General features: G+C 45.0%; 1 protein-coding gene across 4 annotated transcripts in view; it reads right to left on the bottom strand.

Moving 5' to 3' along the window:
• The window catches only part of ACBD4 (acyl-CoA binding domain containing 4), a 99,895-nt gene that overhangs the window by 9,454 nt on the left and 74,060 nt on the right, over positions 1–16,381 (bottom strand). For all 4 annotated transcript variants that reach the window (XM_073607729.1, XM_073607731.1, XM_073607728.1 and 1 more), the window contains 4 exons: positions 13,999–14,099; positions 12,816–12,939; positions 5,948–6,144; positions 21–71 (listed from right to left, as the gene is read on the bottom strand). In XM_073607729.1, the coding sequence (XP_073463830.1) occupies positions 21–71; positions 5,948–6,144; positions 12,816–12,939; positions 13,999–14,099 (473 nt within the window). The remainder of the gene's footprint in view (positions 1–20; positions 72–5,947; positions 6,145–12,815; positions 12,940–13,998; positions 14,100–16,381) is intronic.

The following is a 16,381-nucleotide window of genomic DNA, read 5'->3' as shown; positions in this document are numbered from 1 at the left end:
CTCTCACAACAATAGCATACCGGGTATTTGGGTGATCTGTGCATTCGTTCACGTATGTACTGTTGTTGATCCTGTTAGAGATGAAAGGTTCTTTGTGTTAATAACAAATACATACTTATCAACTTAATAATCTAAAGTTCTAAACAATGCTGTCCTATAATTATTACACAAAGGAAAATTAACCCTACATTCTGAGAATGCCTAACTGCATAAATGTATTCGAAACAAGGACTGTTTGTTGTTGCAAATAGCAAACAATCAGCTTCTTCCTTTCTTGCTATCAGTGAGGTTTAGGAAGGGAGATCCTCAATTGTTGCCATGGGCAACAAAAACTGTTCTTTTACACAATTACATCTTGAGTCATTAATAATTATTCTTAGCTGACTATCGATCACCTGCTGCTAGGACTTGTACAACAACAACTAAAGTAACCACAGGGTAGATGTGACTTATTATATTACAGGTCCATGTGTTCTCACTATGACTACATCTAATCTACTCATTAATGTTGGCTGTATAGAATACACATTCATGGATTTGGTGCTGGGCACAGTAGGCTTGCATCTGGAGGAGGTTAGTTGGGGCCTTTTCTTCTTCTATTTGTAATGAAACTAACCACAAGGAGAGGAAAGTATAGGTCGCCTGATATAACATCTACCATTTCCTCTAAAGATGGCAATAGACAGCCTGAATCTCATTCAATTCCTGCTGTACTGGTTAAAATTCAAGCTGTGTGTGACCCTGCAAGCACCACCCGGCTTGACAAAAGTTGGTTTAAAAAAATTATTGGCCAAACAGTGACTGCATCAGGTGTATTCAGGCAGTCGTGGGTGCAGTGGCTGCTGAATACAATAGCTGACAATGGAGATTCCTCTATACATTCTGTTTACCGTGGTTAGGAGAATCAATTGCTTCTTACTAGTTGAGCCTGTGGGCTGAAAGAGACAAATTAAGCATTGTATGGCTAGCTCTAAATCGGATCTTCACCCTAAAGAGCATGTTGATCTTCCCCGCCTCCTCCCCTTCCCTCTCCTACACATGGAAGTTTTTTTTCCCCGTTTTTAACAGTGCTTTAATTGAGCTGCAAAGCAGCTCTTCTACAATTGTCGTCTAGGTAAGAATCCCCACCCCAGTGCATGTTCAGATGCGCCACTGGGTTTGGGTCCCGAGAAAGCACTGCAGCACAATTGCACATGCGCTGGTCTCCCTGGCTATCTGCGCACGCGCAGAGTTTTCCCTGCATGTACAAAGACTGCTACCAAGGAAGTCCAGGACCTTCTCTGTCTTTGTGTGAGCGTGGAAAATCATCTGATGGGTCTGCAATGTGCCAAAAATCAGAGTCAATGAGCACATCTGCCACTATGGTGGTAACGAGGAGGGGGGGGGATCGAGCCACCCCTAGGCGGGACTGCAGTTCCGTTTAAGCTGACCATACATGGCTCGAATTTTGGCTGATTCCTAAAATTCGAGCTGTGAGTAGCCCTAAGACCACTACTGAGGTTTAAAACAGGGTTTCTGATTGTACTGTAACCTGGCTGCTTAGAAAACATCCCTGGACATCTAATACTGTATTAGTGTTCCTGTGCTAGTTAGACAAGATACTAAGGGAAAAAAAATGTATCCCTTTCCTACACCAATTGATGATCAGGTCCGCACTGAGCTTATAACTCCCGCAAAGCTTCACATTCTGAAAAATTTCACTCGTTGAAGCTCAACTGAGCTATCAGTTTAATCATCTAAAGACATTCCATGCACATTAAGCATAAGGTGAGTAATGTATCATCATTTATTTTCTTTCCTTTAGAAAGCAGATATAATCTAAGTAGAAAAGCCTGTCTCTTGCTAGAATGCTGCAGAGAAGGACTGTTGCCCCCTATGTGGAAGTGGTGGTTTCTCTGCAGAGGTCCAACATACCCACTGCTAAGTCAGACCTATAGCTCTGCAATCAGTAAAGCTTACAAAGCAAAGGTCCTTCTTTGCAGCATGCTGGCAGTGGACAGGCTATTCTACTCAGGCTATGACTGCTTTCTTAAGTACCATAAGACATAAAGAACCGTAAGGCCGGCAATACACAGTTTGAATCTGCTGAACCGGTCGATATTCGAACCGTTAATGGGCAGGCTGAAAGTACCAAGTTGATCGATCTATCAAATTGGGTACAAGCCAGCCTTACCCACACTATCCAAATGTAAAAAAAAAAAAAAAAAGTTTTAGGCTGCCGTACACTTGCCGACCAGTCAAGTACCTGGTAAGTCATTGATCTTCAGGGGTGGTGCCGGCATCATTCCAGTACCATTTTTTTAGAGCTGGCAGTCAGCTCTTTTGTAATAGCAATTGAAGCAGCTAACTAACTGCTATTATAAACAGCAGGAGGGGACGTTCCCCCTCTCCTCCGCGGCTTGCTGTCCTGTCCCACCGGGACTGCGTTTGGTATAGTAACCCATAAGCGATGACATGACCTCACTTACGGTTTACTCGGATCTCAACAGCGCTGTTTTAAAAAAAATCAAGTTCATTCAAAAACACAGATCTTGGTGTTTTGAATGCTTTTAAGTGCAAAGGAGGCATTTGTGGTCTTATAGACCCCAGATCTCTCCATAAAGAGTACCCTTTACATGCCTATTGCTGTCACAAGGATGTTTACATTCCTTGTGACAGCAATAAATGTGATCAAAAATACAATTTAAAGCAACAGTGTAAAATTTAAAACAATAAAAGAAATTGATTAAAAAAAAAAAAAAATGTAAATGCTCCGACCCACTCGTGCTTGTGGGCAAAGGTGAATAGATGCATCGGTCCTGCATGCTCGCAAACAGCAATCATCCTACACATGTGAGGTATCCCCACGAACGTCAGATCATGGGCAATTAATTCTAGCACCAGGCCTCCTCTGTAAATCTAAAGTGGTAAACTGTAACGGCTTTTAAAGCGTTGCCTATGGAGAGTAAAATTTACGTTGTTTGTCGCCACTGCACAGGCGTGCGCAATTTTAATGTTTAGTATCTGTTTGCTTGCCATAACATTATCTTATATAATTTACAAAAAAATTGGGTTAGGAATTATGTTTTTTGCATTAAAAAAAAAGTGCATTTCTTCCTAAAAAACTGCGTTTGAAAAACGGCTGCACAAATACTGTTTGACATAAAAAATTGCAAAACCCACCAATTTATTCTAGGGCCTCTGCTTTAAAAATAAGTATATTATGTTTGGGGGGTTCTAAATAATTTTCTAGCAAAAAAAAAAAAAAACCTGTTACATGTAAACAAAAAGTGCCAGAAAAAGCCTGGTCTTCAAGTGGTTAACAGAAAAAGAGGGTTTGAAATAGAAAGAGGTAAAAACCTAAATTAAATTTGCCTAAAATTTTGCAATATGAGTAACACATGTTGGGGGCAGAGTATACATAGCTAGAGTTTCACCTTAAAGGACATGTCCCTTTTAAAATAGGTTATCTTTCAACTAGTTTAATTTAATGTTATGAAACTTTTTTTCTTCCTTATGTTTCACAGATTGTTGGCCTAACTTTGGGCTTGGAGTCTTATGCTGTGTACACACGGGCGGACTTTTCGACCGGACTGGTCCGACGGGACAAATCCGTCGGACAATCCAACCGTGTGTGGGCTTCATCAGACCTGCAGCGGACTTTTTTGGTTGAAAATCAGACAGACTTTAGATTTGGTACATGTTTCAAATCTTTCCGACAGACTCGAGTCCGGTTGAAAAATCCGCTCGTCTGTTTGCTAGTCCGACAGGCGAAAACCGACGCTAGGGCAGCTATTGGCTACTGGCTATCAACTTCCTTATTTTAGTCCAGTGTACATCATCATGTACGAATCCGTCGGACTTTGGTGTGATCATGTGTGCACAAGTCTGTTCGTTCGAAAGTCCGTCGGAAGTCCGTCAAAAGTCAGTTGAAAGTCCGTCGGAAAGATCGTCGGACCTTTCATGCCGAAAAGTCCGTGTGTACACAGCATAACGAAGCCTATGAATGTTATGCATACTTATTCCAAGTCGGTGACTCGCAAAGTAAGGAAGCCAATGAGCAGCATGATAGTTAAAGGATAAGTTCACCTTTGTAAAAAAAATAAATAAATGCGCATCTTTTTGCAGATATAAAAATGTGCGTTTATTATTGTTGTTGTTATTTTTTTACTAGGAGCCTGGAAAGTAGCGCACCTGCATTCAGCAGATTATAGGTGCAATGCAGAGCTCTTACACACTGTCAGTGTAGCTGTCTGTTCATACATCATATGGGCATGCAGTCACACACTGACAGGAAGAATCAATGAACTACAATGAGTGCTCAACAGAGCCTTGGTAGTTCGTTGAGAACTAAAAGCTGACAGCCCCAAAGGCTGACAGTACTTGTTCTCACAATCATGTCTTTTTAAAAATTGTGACAGTGAGTGGTGGGAGAAGATCCCCTGCTTGCTGTGACAACAGGAAACACAAAAGGTGAACTTATCCTTTAGGCAACTAGTATTTTAACCACATCACGACTGCCCTATAGCAGTTTTAGAAACCCAAAGTCAGGGACCCGGATGTGATGTGACCGAGAGGCGCCTCGACGTACATTTTGATTTACAACGTCATCAGGAAGGGTGGCAGTGACCCTTCCTGATGACGTTGTAAAATGAAACTTACGACAAAGCACCTTACGGTCACATCCGGGTCCCTGACTTCCGGTTTCTATATCTACACGGCAGTGGAACGCATGCCGACGCACGAGCGCGACCCGGAGCGGTGTATGGTTCCTTCCTAGTGATTTGTGCGGGCTATACTGCATATTTGTCTGGTGAGTAGGAAATCCTAACTGAGCACATCGGGTGTGTTTTTTTTGCATTTACTGCCAAGCGGTGATGATGTTACACTTTATGCTACATTGGTAACTTATTACTGAAGATTATATGGACTTTATAAAGGGCTTTTTTATTATTAATTTACATTCACATTAACATTTAGCACATTGAACTTTGATGTATATAATGTATGAAGTTTAACAGTTTTTATTATTAATTTATGTCACTGTCATTATAATTGTGTTACCACCATTGCATTATTAGCGCCCCCTCATTATTGTTTCTTATCACTGCACATGCTGACGGCAAAACTATGTAGGAATGATGTTCTATAATGAATGTTGTGGCGTTGATTTACTAAAACTGGAGCACTCAGAATCTGGTGAAGTTGGGGCCCCGCACTTACCCCATCTTGTGAGCAGCGTGGTGGGCAGTGGCTTCTCCCTGGGCCGCGGGCTGCTTGGTTCACTTGTGTGCGTCCTCTCCCTCCCTTCCTCCATGCGCCGAGGGTGTCCTGCCGATCGGATCTCCTTCTGGCCAATCGGGTGACCCGCTTCCTGATTGGCCAGTAGGAGATTCAGTGTTACAATAGCGAATATTCATTCGCTATTTTAACACAACTGGGTGGGCTCAAAACCCTTTTTTGAAGCCTGTTAGAGCCTCTGGCTCTAATCACGTGCTTCAAAAAAAATAACCCCCCCCCCATTGGAGTCCATGCATCCGGTGCCCCTGCATGTAGATCAGGGGGCCGGACGCATGGATGGGGGGGCAGCACCAGTGCGCCCCTAGTGAACAGGCTGGCACTGCTGCTGAGTGTCTGGGACAGGAAGGGAAGGGAAATTTCCCCAATGGTACACAAACAGCAATGTCAGGGGTTTTTACCCTCACCTACTCGATTCAAAACTAAAAAAAAGTTTTGTCTACAATTTAAATGAGTAGCTTTAGAAACGTCTTCAGTGTTTATACCTGCAGGAGAACCAGTACACCTACAAAACACCCTATCAAAGATATGTCCACCAAAGGTAAGAGATCAGAGTCATGTGACATGTGCCTAAGGGTAACATGAGAAGACAATTTTTCATTACAGCTTTTATTATCAGTGATCCTGTTACTGAATCTGATGCAATGTTAGTGCCATTATGCTATAATACCTGTAATGCTCGCTCCAGACTTTCTAGCCGCTGACAGAGTCCCTGAACTGAGGCCTGTAGAGCCTCCACCGTAGCAGCAATCTGAGGGCTTAAGCTGTGTGATGAACTTCGGCACTTGTTCTGCCGTTCACTGGACATGTCTGAGTTGTCTGACTCACCAGGATTTCTCAAGCAGGCATTGCTGAAGGACGGTGCCTCTAAATAAAATAAAAACAAATGCTTATTTTGATTTAGAATAAAGTATTGAATGCAAAGATGACCAGGCAGCTGGCATTTTCTGAAGGAGATCAGCTATGGCAGCCTGCATACTTCTCACTGAACTGATTCCTTTACCACAGCGGTCTTACAGTGCCTTGAAAAAGTATTCACACCCCTTGAAATTTTCCACATTTGTCATGTTACAACCAAAAACATAAATGGATTTTATTGGGATTTTATGTGATAGATCAACACAAAGTGGCACAAAAAGACTTGTAGCTGTAATTTCAGCAAAAGATGTTTCTACAAAGCATTGACTCAGGGGGGGCTGAATACAAATGCACGCCACACTTTTCACATATTTATGCCACTTTGTGTTGGTCTATCACATAAAATCTCAATAAAATACATTTACGGTTTTGGTTTTAACATGACAAAATGTGGAAAATTTCAAGGGGTGTGAATACTTTTTCAAGGCATTTTAAAATGCTGGGCTCTGCCAGTGGCCAGTTCCAATCCATTACGTATACTAAGGAATACAAGGGACGTAATTTGGAGAAAGGAACTGTTCAGTATCTGGAAAACAATGCAGTCATAAAGTTTAACTGTGGCCAGGTTACGGATAATCAGATTTACATATTCCCAACAGCTTTACAACACCTTACTGACACTTGTAGCTACAGGCACCATGGAGCAATTCATCCTCAAAGTTTACAGCCGAAGTAATGAAGTTTTTCAAGTTGTTTTCTCAGCAGGTGGGCACACCCTGCTCCTTCCTCCTAGCAGTGAATCAGTGCTCTTTTCTCTAAGAGTACCTACATTGTTTTTACATCAGAGAATAGATGGTAGTTGAGCCACTGCTGGGGGAGGGAGCATAGTGAGCTGAGCTACTGAGTTGCTGCTGGGAGAGGAGAGAAGGATGAGCTGCTCAGTCACTGTTGAAGGAAGGGGGGCATGGGATGCTGAGCTCCTGAATTACTGTTCGAAACGGAGCAGAGTGAGCTAAGCAGAGCTGCTGAGACACTGCTGAGATGGGGGAGCAGGGGGAGCTGAGCGAAGCTGCTGAGTCACTGCTAGGAGGGGTAGAAAACCTATGTTAGACTTACCGGTAACGGTAAGATCTAGGGCTCCTCCCTACAGGAAACACAATCAATTGACAGCTTGTTATAAGTCCCCAACCTTCCTCTTGATCCCCAGTTTGCAAAAAAGTAATCTCGAAGCGGTTCACAAGGAGAATCACTCCACATAGGTACTCGTCACCTAGTGTTCAGCTAATTTTTCCCTCTACATAGGGTGGGAAGTAGGCCTGCTGTCCTGGAAGGTTCGTAGAAATAGCGTTACCGGTAAGTCTAACGTAGGTTTTGTCCTATCACCTTCCAGGAAGGCACACCTGAGAGAATGAAGTAAACACAGGCCTACCTTCAGGGTGGGACCACAGCTTGTAGGACCTTCCGGCTGAAGGCCAAGTCTTGCTGTGACAACACTTCCACACGGTAGTGCTTCAGGAACGTATCCTGACTGCACCAGGTGGCCGCTCTGCGGATTTGTTCCCAGGAGGCCCCTGCTATTTCAGCCCAGGAAGTTGCTAGTGACCTGGTTGAATGGGCCTTAACCTTTGCTGGTGCTGGGACTCCAGAACTCTCATAAGCCAGGGAGATAGCTCCCCTGATCCATCTGGAGACTGAGGCTTTGGAAGCCTGAACTCCCTTCCTTGGCCCAATGTACAAAACTAGTAGGTGATTGGATCTCCTTTTGTTCTCTGTAAATAGGTAAGGAGACACCTTCTTACATCCAGACAATGACATTTCTTTTCTTTCTCCTTTTTTGGTTTATCGCAAAAAAGACAGCAATGTTATATCATGTGTCCTATGAAATAAGGTTGCTACCTTTTGGTAGATACAAAGGCTCTGGCCTGAGGGTGACTGTATCAAAAAGAAGGGTTCCTTCATGGACAGCCCTTGCAAGTCCCCAACTCTCCTGGTTGTGGTAATTGCTAACAGAAATTATATTTTTAAGGATAGAAACTTAAAGGGAACCTCCTCTATAGGTTCAAATGGGTGTTTAGATAACACCTCAAACACCCTTGTCAAGTCCCATAGTGGGAAACTGCCTTTGGAGACCAGGAAAACTCTTTCCCTGGCCACCAAGAAAGGTTTAATGAGGTCTTCCTTTGCTAATCTTGTATCAAGATAGACCGAGAGGGCTGCTATCTGAACCCGAAGGGTACTGACCGCTAGGCCCTTGTCTACTCCGTCCTGGAGAAACTCCAGGATAACCGGAACAGTGGTGGAGGTCATCTGTTTTCCTTTTCCCCAGGAACAGAAAGTCTTCCAAATTTTTTAGTAAATCTTTTTAGTCACTAGTTTTCTGCTCAGAAGGAGGGTACTTATCACTCTTTCTGAGCAGCCTTTACGTTTTAGGATCTGGCGCTCACTAACTACATGCCATCAGCTGGAAAAATTCCAGCCTTGGGTGTAGCACTGGCCCCTGCCTGAGAAGATCCGGCCTGTTCGGGAGCTTCCATGGTTCTGTCACTACCATGGATCTTAAGCTTGCGAACCAAGCTCTCCTTGGCCACCAGGGTGCTATCAGGAGGAGCTGGCCTGGGGACTGGCTGAGCTTCTGAAGGACCCATGGAATCAGTGCCAGGGGTGGAAAGACGTATGCCAACCTGCACTGCCAGGTCTGAGTCAGGGCATCTAAGCCTTCTGACTCCCTCTCTTGGGAAATCAAGAAATATCTCTTTACCTCCCTGTTTTGGCGGTTGGTGAAAAGATTGATTTCTGGATTTCTGAAGCGCTGCACCAGAGTTTGAAATACCTCTCGGTTCAGTTCCCATTCCCCCTGCCTTATTGGCTGATGGCTGAGGAAGTCCGCCTCAGTGTTGCTTGTGCCTTTATGTGGACAGCTGATATGGAGAGAACTTTTCCCTCGACCCAGTCCAGGATCTCCTTGGATAATTCTAGAAGGGGTCTGGACCTGGTGCCTCCCTGGTGACTCAAGTAGGCTACGACAGTGGCGTTGTCTGAGCTTACTTGAACCTCCTTGCTCATGATGCTTTCTTGAAAGGCTTTCAGGGCCTCCCCCACTGCTTTGAGCTCCCTGTAGTTGGATGACATCCGACCTAGCAAGCTGTTTCATTGACCTTGGGCTTTCTCCTTTCCTAGGTGGGCCCCTCACCCCCAGGAACTGGCATCGGTGGTAACTTTTACCGGATCCCACTGCACCCATGGTCTGTCTCCCTTTAGGTTTTTGGGTACTGTCCACCACTCTAGGGAGGACAGGATCTGAGGGGTGAGCACTCCCTCTTTTTGTCCCAGGAGGACAGGAAGAAGAAGTGAAGGACTCTTGAGTGAAGTTGCGTTCAGACTATGACCGGTATACTTGCCGACATCAGACATAGGGTTCTTAGCACCTCCCATCTAGAGTGTGACGGGGTTTTTATCAAATCCCCTACTGACGAAGCTAGTTTTGTCACCTTGTTCTTTGGCAAGAAGAGCTTCTGTAGTCTGGTATCCACTATGTAGCCTAGGAAGATCTTGACCTGATCTTGGCGTCACTTAGTTTCTTTGGCGCTGACCTTGGGGGAGGAAAACAATAAATTGTTCTTTTACCTTCCACTACCGTAGCCTCACCTTCTGCTGGGCTCTTTTTTGTCTCTATGCTGCGGTTGCCCCGGGGGGCCATGAAAATGTTTTCTAAATTTTTCCTTTTTGGGCTTTACTGGGAATTTTTTACCCTTTTCCAAGGACCTAGACAGAATGTCGTCCAGGCCCTGGCCAAAGAGCGATAAGCCCTGAAAGGGAAGGCCGCATAGTTTACCCTTTGATGTAACATCTCCTTCCCAGGCCTTAATCCAGACAGCTCTTCTAGCTGAGTTGATTAACCTGGCCATTTTAGCTGAGGCTCTTGCAGACTCAACTGCGGCATCTGCAAGGTAAGCAACAGCTTTTCCTATCACTGATAGTGAGTCAAGGATCTCATCCGATTCGGATTCCTGTGACAGATGTTTGGTCAGTTTCTCCACACAGAAATCTACATTCCTGGCTACACAGGCTGCTGCTAAGGCTGGACCCATGGCTGATGCATTAGCATCCCAAGCCTTTCTAAGGAGGGATTCTGATCTACGGTCAATCAGATCCTTAATACTGCCTGCATCCTCAGAGGAGAGGTCAGACTGCTTGGTGACTTGAGACAGAGCGGCATCCAGTTTTGGGAGCTTAAAGGATGTTTCCTTTTCTGGAATCTCCTTGGTGGCATATATCGCCAGTAGGAGCCCATCTAGATCCTCCAGGGTGAAGAGGTGTTCCCTTAACCTTGTATTCTCCTGTGTCTCGCTTAGCTGATCTGGATCCACCTCCCCATCTGAGCTGTGGTCTGACCTGGCTTTCTATTTCCCCCCCATTCTCCTCTTCCTCCTCTTCCTGAGCTAGAGGCAGTGACTGTGAGGCTGGGAAGAGAGAACTAGGTCTCCCTCCAGAGAGGCTTTCCTGGGAGAAAGTGCTTTCTCTAGGGGCAAGCTCCTCTGGGTCGGGACCCTGGGCTGCTGACTGCCCGGCGGCTTCGCGGAAAGACTTGACTGTTGCCAGCATTTCCGATTGCATAGATGAAATAAACATTTTCATCAAAGTAGAAGCCTCTTTCCCTGCTAATTTATTGATACATTTATAGCAGAAGGGTTTTGAATGGGACTTTGGGAGTTTATCCTTACAGCCACATTTTTTTTGAGGCGCTATGCCCTGCTGCGGCAGGAAGCTGTTTATCTGGGGCCTTCTGGGTTCCGCTGGGGGATTCTGTAAGACAGGAGATAGAGCATACATGTAATTTTACGCTGTCTTCCCCCTAACTGCAGGCTTGTACTGGGGAGGGGGAAGGGTAAGGTGATTAGTGAAGCCCAGCCTGTTCTGGCCGACCCAGGAATTCTCAGACCCCTAGAAGCCAGGACCTCACACCCCCTTCCCCCCTCCCTTTCCAAGGGGGGTTTCTAATCACCGGGCTCCGACCTGGATCTGCCCGCAGTTGTAGTCACCTTCCCTTCCTCCTGTTCCATGAGGAGGTTGGCTGGGCTACTGGTACTGCTTGTGGGGCTAGTACAGCGAGCCGACTGCTGTCCGCCGCCTTGCTCTGTCTCTCCACGCTGCTCTCCACGCTGTTCTCCCGGTGGGTTTTTTAGCACTTCCAGGTCGCGCTGTTCCTCCGGCGCCGCCCACTTCCTGTGACTTGCCGTGTACCAGAGTGAAGCTTGGTGTGCAGCACTTCCTGCAAGATGATTCCCGGAAATGAAGAGAGCAGCACACTCCCTGCGGCCAGAGCGCTGGTGCAGCCTTAAGGGCGACCTGTGAGAAGGACAAGCCTGCAGGTTATTTCAGCCCTCCCCGGCCTCTCTAGAACCTGTCTCAACAGGGGACCATCTGACCCTCCCCAGTCATTTGGTCTTTAAACAAAACAAACATGCTGCTGTTTTGGAGAGAAACACAATCAATACTGGGGATCAAGGGGTAGGGTGGGGACTTATAACAAGCTGTCAATTGATTGTGTTTCCTGTAGGGAGGAGCCCTCATCTCTCATGTGTGCCATCCTGGAAGGTGATAGGAGAAATATGTTTGCAGCACACCAAGGATCAGTAATCAATAGCCCAACCATTTATTAAAATCAATAACATCAAAAGTAGTGTAGTGCAATGATAACTTTGAATAAATGCTTGGATTATTGATTACTGATCCTTGGTGTTTGCTGGGGACAGTGCTGGGACAAAGTCATCTAGAGCCCATGGCAAACAGGCGAAATTGTGTTTCCCCCACCCCCAATCTGTATGAGCATTATGTGACAACAAAACCCCCACCCCAAAAAAGAAAAATAGAGCACTAATCTGCATGTTTACCCCCTAAGCATAAATTGCTCTTTCTTCCGGTACAAATCCACCCCCCTACTGGAATCCCCCATCCCAGAAAAAATCCTTGTCCCCCCCAGCTCAAAATCTCTCTCCCCCACAAATTCCCCCCTCCTAGCACAATTCCTACCTCCTGCCACTCCCCCAAATTCCCCCTCCCAACACAAATCCCCCCTAAACTCCTCATGGTGCCCCCCCACCTCACATGATACCACAGTGCCCAGGGCAGCTGCCCTTCCTGCCCACTCCTTGTGCCGGCTCTGGCTTGCGACATATATTCCTATTTATGCTGATACCAGTCAACCTGCTGGCAGTTGCTATGAATTCCCCTTACTTCAAACCTTGTGATGGGAATTTTTTAAGTGGTTTACTGCTAAGAGTGGGAAGCAGGTGGAGCTGATCTGCTGAGAGACTTGAGCAGCTTCAGATTTTCTGCTCTGAAATTTGAGAATACATTGCTCCACAGTGTCTGCAGCTACATAGGTTAGTGAGGGCTTGTTTTAAAGCATATTTAGCACAATTCTTTTAGTTTCTGCAGCAGCAGACACCCTGGACACCACTTTTCCAGCAGACATCCCTATCTATAAATATTGGCAGATTCCATAGCGTGCTGTTTATTGCAATGACGTGCAGTGCTCATATGATTGATACCAGAATCCATGCCCACGCTGTAATCTTTTAAAATAATTTGTTAGAATAATTTGTACACAGCTAGCTGTCATTGTGTGTCAAAAACAAAATGAAGTTAACACCCTCTTAACCAAACACATCAATCTGTACCTGGGTCATGATCCTTCCGCCTCTCTGCGCTGTGCCTCCTGGCCTTAGGCTTTGATTTTTTATGGGTGGCCCCAGAAGCCTGAAACAAGTGGGGATGAATCACAGAGCCGTCATCTTTAGCGTTCTGCAAGGTAGAAAATCATGGACATAAAGAACTGTCTACTAAGGATGGGGTAGAAAAATATATCTAAGCCATAACAATTTAGTTTTGTTCAGGGATATTGCTAGGTTTCTTCAGCAGGGGCACTGACCTAGATCTCCAGCTAAGTGCCCAAGGTCTAAGGTCTGCAAATATCTCCTAGAGAGAGTCAGAGAGCCAACTGCTTATGTCTAAGGGGCAGAGCTGCAAATGTACCTTTGTATCAGACACACAGATATCCTTCTTGTGTAGGGCACAAAGTGTATTAGAAGCTTCCAGTCTGGTGTACAGGGCAAGCAGCAGGCAGCTATACGATCTGTAAACCTAGGGTCAAGCACTAACTAAATGCAGTTCTGTGCAGTGCGATTTCATGAATGGGCTGAAATCGCACTGCATCGCACCAAAAGTAGTGCATGCACTACATTTGGAAACGCACTGCAACCAGACCGCATGGTTTGCAACCTGCATTTTAAGGTATAAGGGAAGGAAAAGAGACACCGGTAGAAAGGAAAAAAGGAAAGAGATAAAAGATAAGGAAACTGCTAAATACCTTTTCTCATCAGCAGTATATAGCAGTATTGTAACTTCTATCAGTGTCCAGCCGAGCACTGGTTAAAGCTTGTAGGAGGAGTTTTCATTCTCCTCTGACTGTCCTATAAGGCTGCATGACCCTCTGTCTGAACAGTGCCGATTGGCCCTGGGCCGATCACATGCACAGTCGCCCCCCCCTCCCCCCCAAAAAAAAACTCTATAGCAATACACACCAAACTGAGCCTGTGCAGTCTGACTCCTAGGGCTCTGTACTATCAGCAGATGGATTGGGGACTGTGGAAGAAGGGGAGGACAGGCTCAAATAGCCTTTTTATACAATGCGGAGGATTAACCCCTTAGGTTCCACAGTGAGTATAACAAGCATGCTTTTGCTGCATATACAGACTGATTTTACAGTTGTGGGTTTAGTAACACTTTAACCCAGGTGGTGCTCCCAAGAGTGTTCTGGATCTTTCAGGACCCTGGCTTTGTCATAGTATGGTTTTCCCTCACCTGATCAGGTCCTAGTCTTTCCAGACTATCGGAGAAGTCTTCATTTTCTGACCCCCAGCTTCCCAGTCTCCTGTCACTTGCTTCTGACTGGGCAGCCTCACCTGGAAATGTCACAATAAATAGTAAATAGAAACATCAATATTGCTCTTCCACCATAACCTGAGTTTAGTAAGATCATCTGATCTGTTCCTACCATAAAACAAATCATTTTGACTCAGGTAACATCTCCAGTGGTGATAAATCCACAGGGCTTGTATCTTTTCTTTGGTGAAGTATGCTCTATTGCAGGAGTGCTCAACCTGTGGCCTATGAAGGCTTCTGATGTGGCCCCTGACCTCTTGCTCTGGCATGGTGGGTTGGCAAGCCCAGATTAATGGGTTACCGACCTGCCATCCCAGGGCATCAGAGCTGGTTCTGGCAGCGGAGAAAGCAAGCGGCCATGGAGGGAGCAGGAGCCACTTAACCACTCCCAGCCCAGACCTATTCTGGCACTCCTCTCCTACATGTAAAAATCATAATTGTTTGTTTTTAGAAAGTTATTCAGAACTCCCAAACACATATATACATATGTTTCACAGAGACCCTAGGGAATAAAATGGCGATAGTTGCAATTTTTTTCATGAATTAAAACAAAACACTAAAGTTAGCCTCGTTTTTTTTTGTGTAATGTGAAAGATGTCACGCCGAGTAAATAGATACCCAACATATCAAGCTTTAAAATTTCGCACACTCGTGGAATGGCGCCAAACTTTGGTACTCTAAAATTTCCATAGGCTACTCTTTAAACATTTTTACAGGTTACCAGTTTAGAGTTACAGAGGAGGTAATGCACTATAATTATTGCTCTCGCTTTAATGTTCGCATCGATACCTCACACGTGTCATTTGAACACCGCTTACATATGCGGGCGTGACCTACGCATGCGTTTGCTTCTGCGTATGGGGACAGGGGCCTTTAAATTTTTTTTTTTTTTGTATATTTTATTTTTTTTACACTCTCCCTTAAAATTCTTATTTTTTATCACTTTTATTCCTATTATAAGGAATGTAAACATCCCTTGTAATAGAAATATGGCATGACAGGTCCTCTTTATGAAGAGATCTGGGGTCTATAAGTCCCCAGATCTCTCCTCTATGCTGGATAGCCTGCGGCCTCCGAGGGTCCGATTCATTCTCCAGCTCCGTCCCCTCCCACCACCTGTAAAAGCAATCAAGTGGCTGAACAGCCATTATGATTGCTTTTACATGAGAGGGAATTGCCAGCTGAAAAAAAACTACGTTTGAATGATGCCTGCAGCTGCACTATATGGAAAAAAGTTTGTGGACACCTTGCTATCACACCTATATGACCTTGTTGAACATACCATTCCAAAACTATGAGCATTAGCGTGGAGTTATCCATCTTTTTGTGGCTACAACAGTTCCACATTTCTGGTCAACTATGGGCATTAGCGTGGCGTTATCCATCTCTTTGTGGCTACAACAGATCCATATTTCTGGTAAGGCTTTCCACAAGATTTTGGATTGTCTGTGGAAGCATGGGCCCATTCAGCCAAAACATCATTTGTAAAGTCTGATTCTGAATTTGAAGACCTGGCACGCAATTGACATTCCAATTCATCTTCCCCAAACTGCTACCACAAGCCTGGAAGTTTGGAATTGCCTAAAATGTCTTTGGATGCTGTAGCATTAATAGGTCTTTCAATGGAAGCACCTGAAATAAATAATTTGGAGAGGTGGAGTGGTATCTAGCCGTATAGGTAAGTATGATGATCCACTGTCCACAATCATTTGGATATATAGTGAAAATGAATATGTCAGTGAAGAGATTAAATGAAGACCCTTTTTGCTGGATATGACAACCCGACTTAGAAATGCAGAGAGGATTTCTGGTATTTTGGCATTTCAGTTTTTTCTGTTTTCTTCCCATGCCTATTAATAAACCAACTCAGTATACAGTATATACCAATGCTTTGTGTGACTCGGACAGTGACATTGGTGTGTACGTTGTTAGCGCCACCAAGACAGAAGGACAAACTAAGAATGCTCTGAGCAGTGCATTTAGAAATTTAATATGAAATTATTTGGTTTTAGATGCACCCCCCCACCACCACCACCAAAACACACCGCTCAGAGCTCACAGCCATTGGCTGAGAGCACTGATTGGAAGATGTTTTTCAGGCATGCTCCTTCGACAGAAGCTGGACATTTGGCCGGCTTCTGTTAGACAGGCTGCCGTACATGCGGACTGAATGTCGGAGCAATTTTCTTTTCTGCAACCTTGTTTGATGGGGGCAATTACTCGATGCCCCGATCAATGCAGACAGTGTTGGCAGGGGACTCCCTCCCATGGAGCCATTGTGTTCTCCAAGAGGGGGAAAATA

Source organism: Aquarana catesbeiana, linkage group LG12 (genome assembly GCF_042186555.1).
Source record: "Aquarana catesbeiana isolate 2022-GZ linkage group LG12, ASM4218655v1, whole genome shotgun sequence".
Classification (NCBI taxonomy): domain Eukaryota; kingdom Metazoa; phylum Chordata; class Amphibia; order Anura; family Ranidae; genus Aquarana; species Aquarana catesbeiana.
Note: the sequence above shows the minus strand (reverse complement) of the source record. Positions and strands in the feature narration are given on the sequence as shown.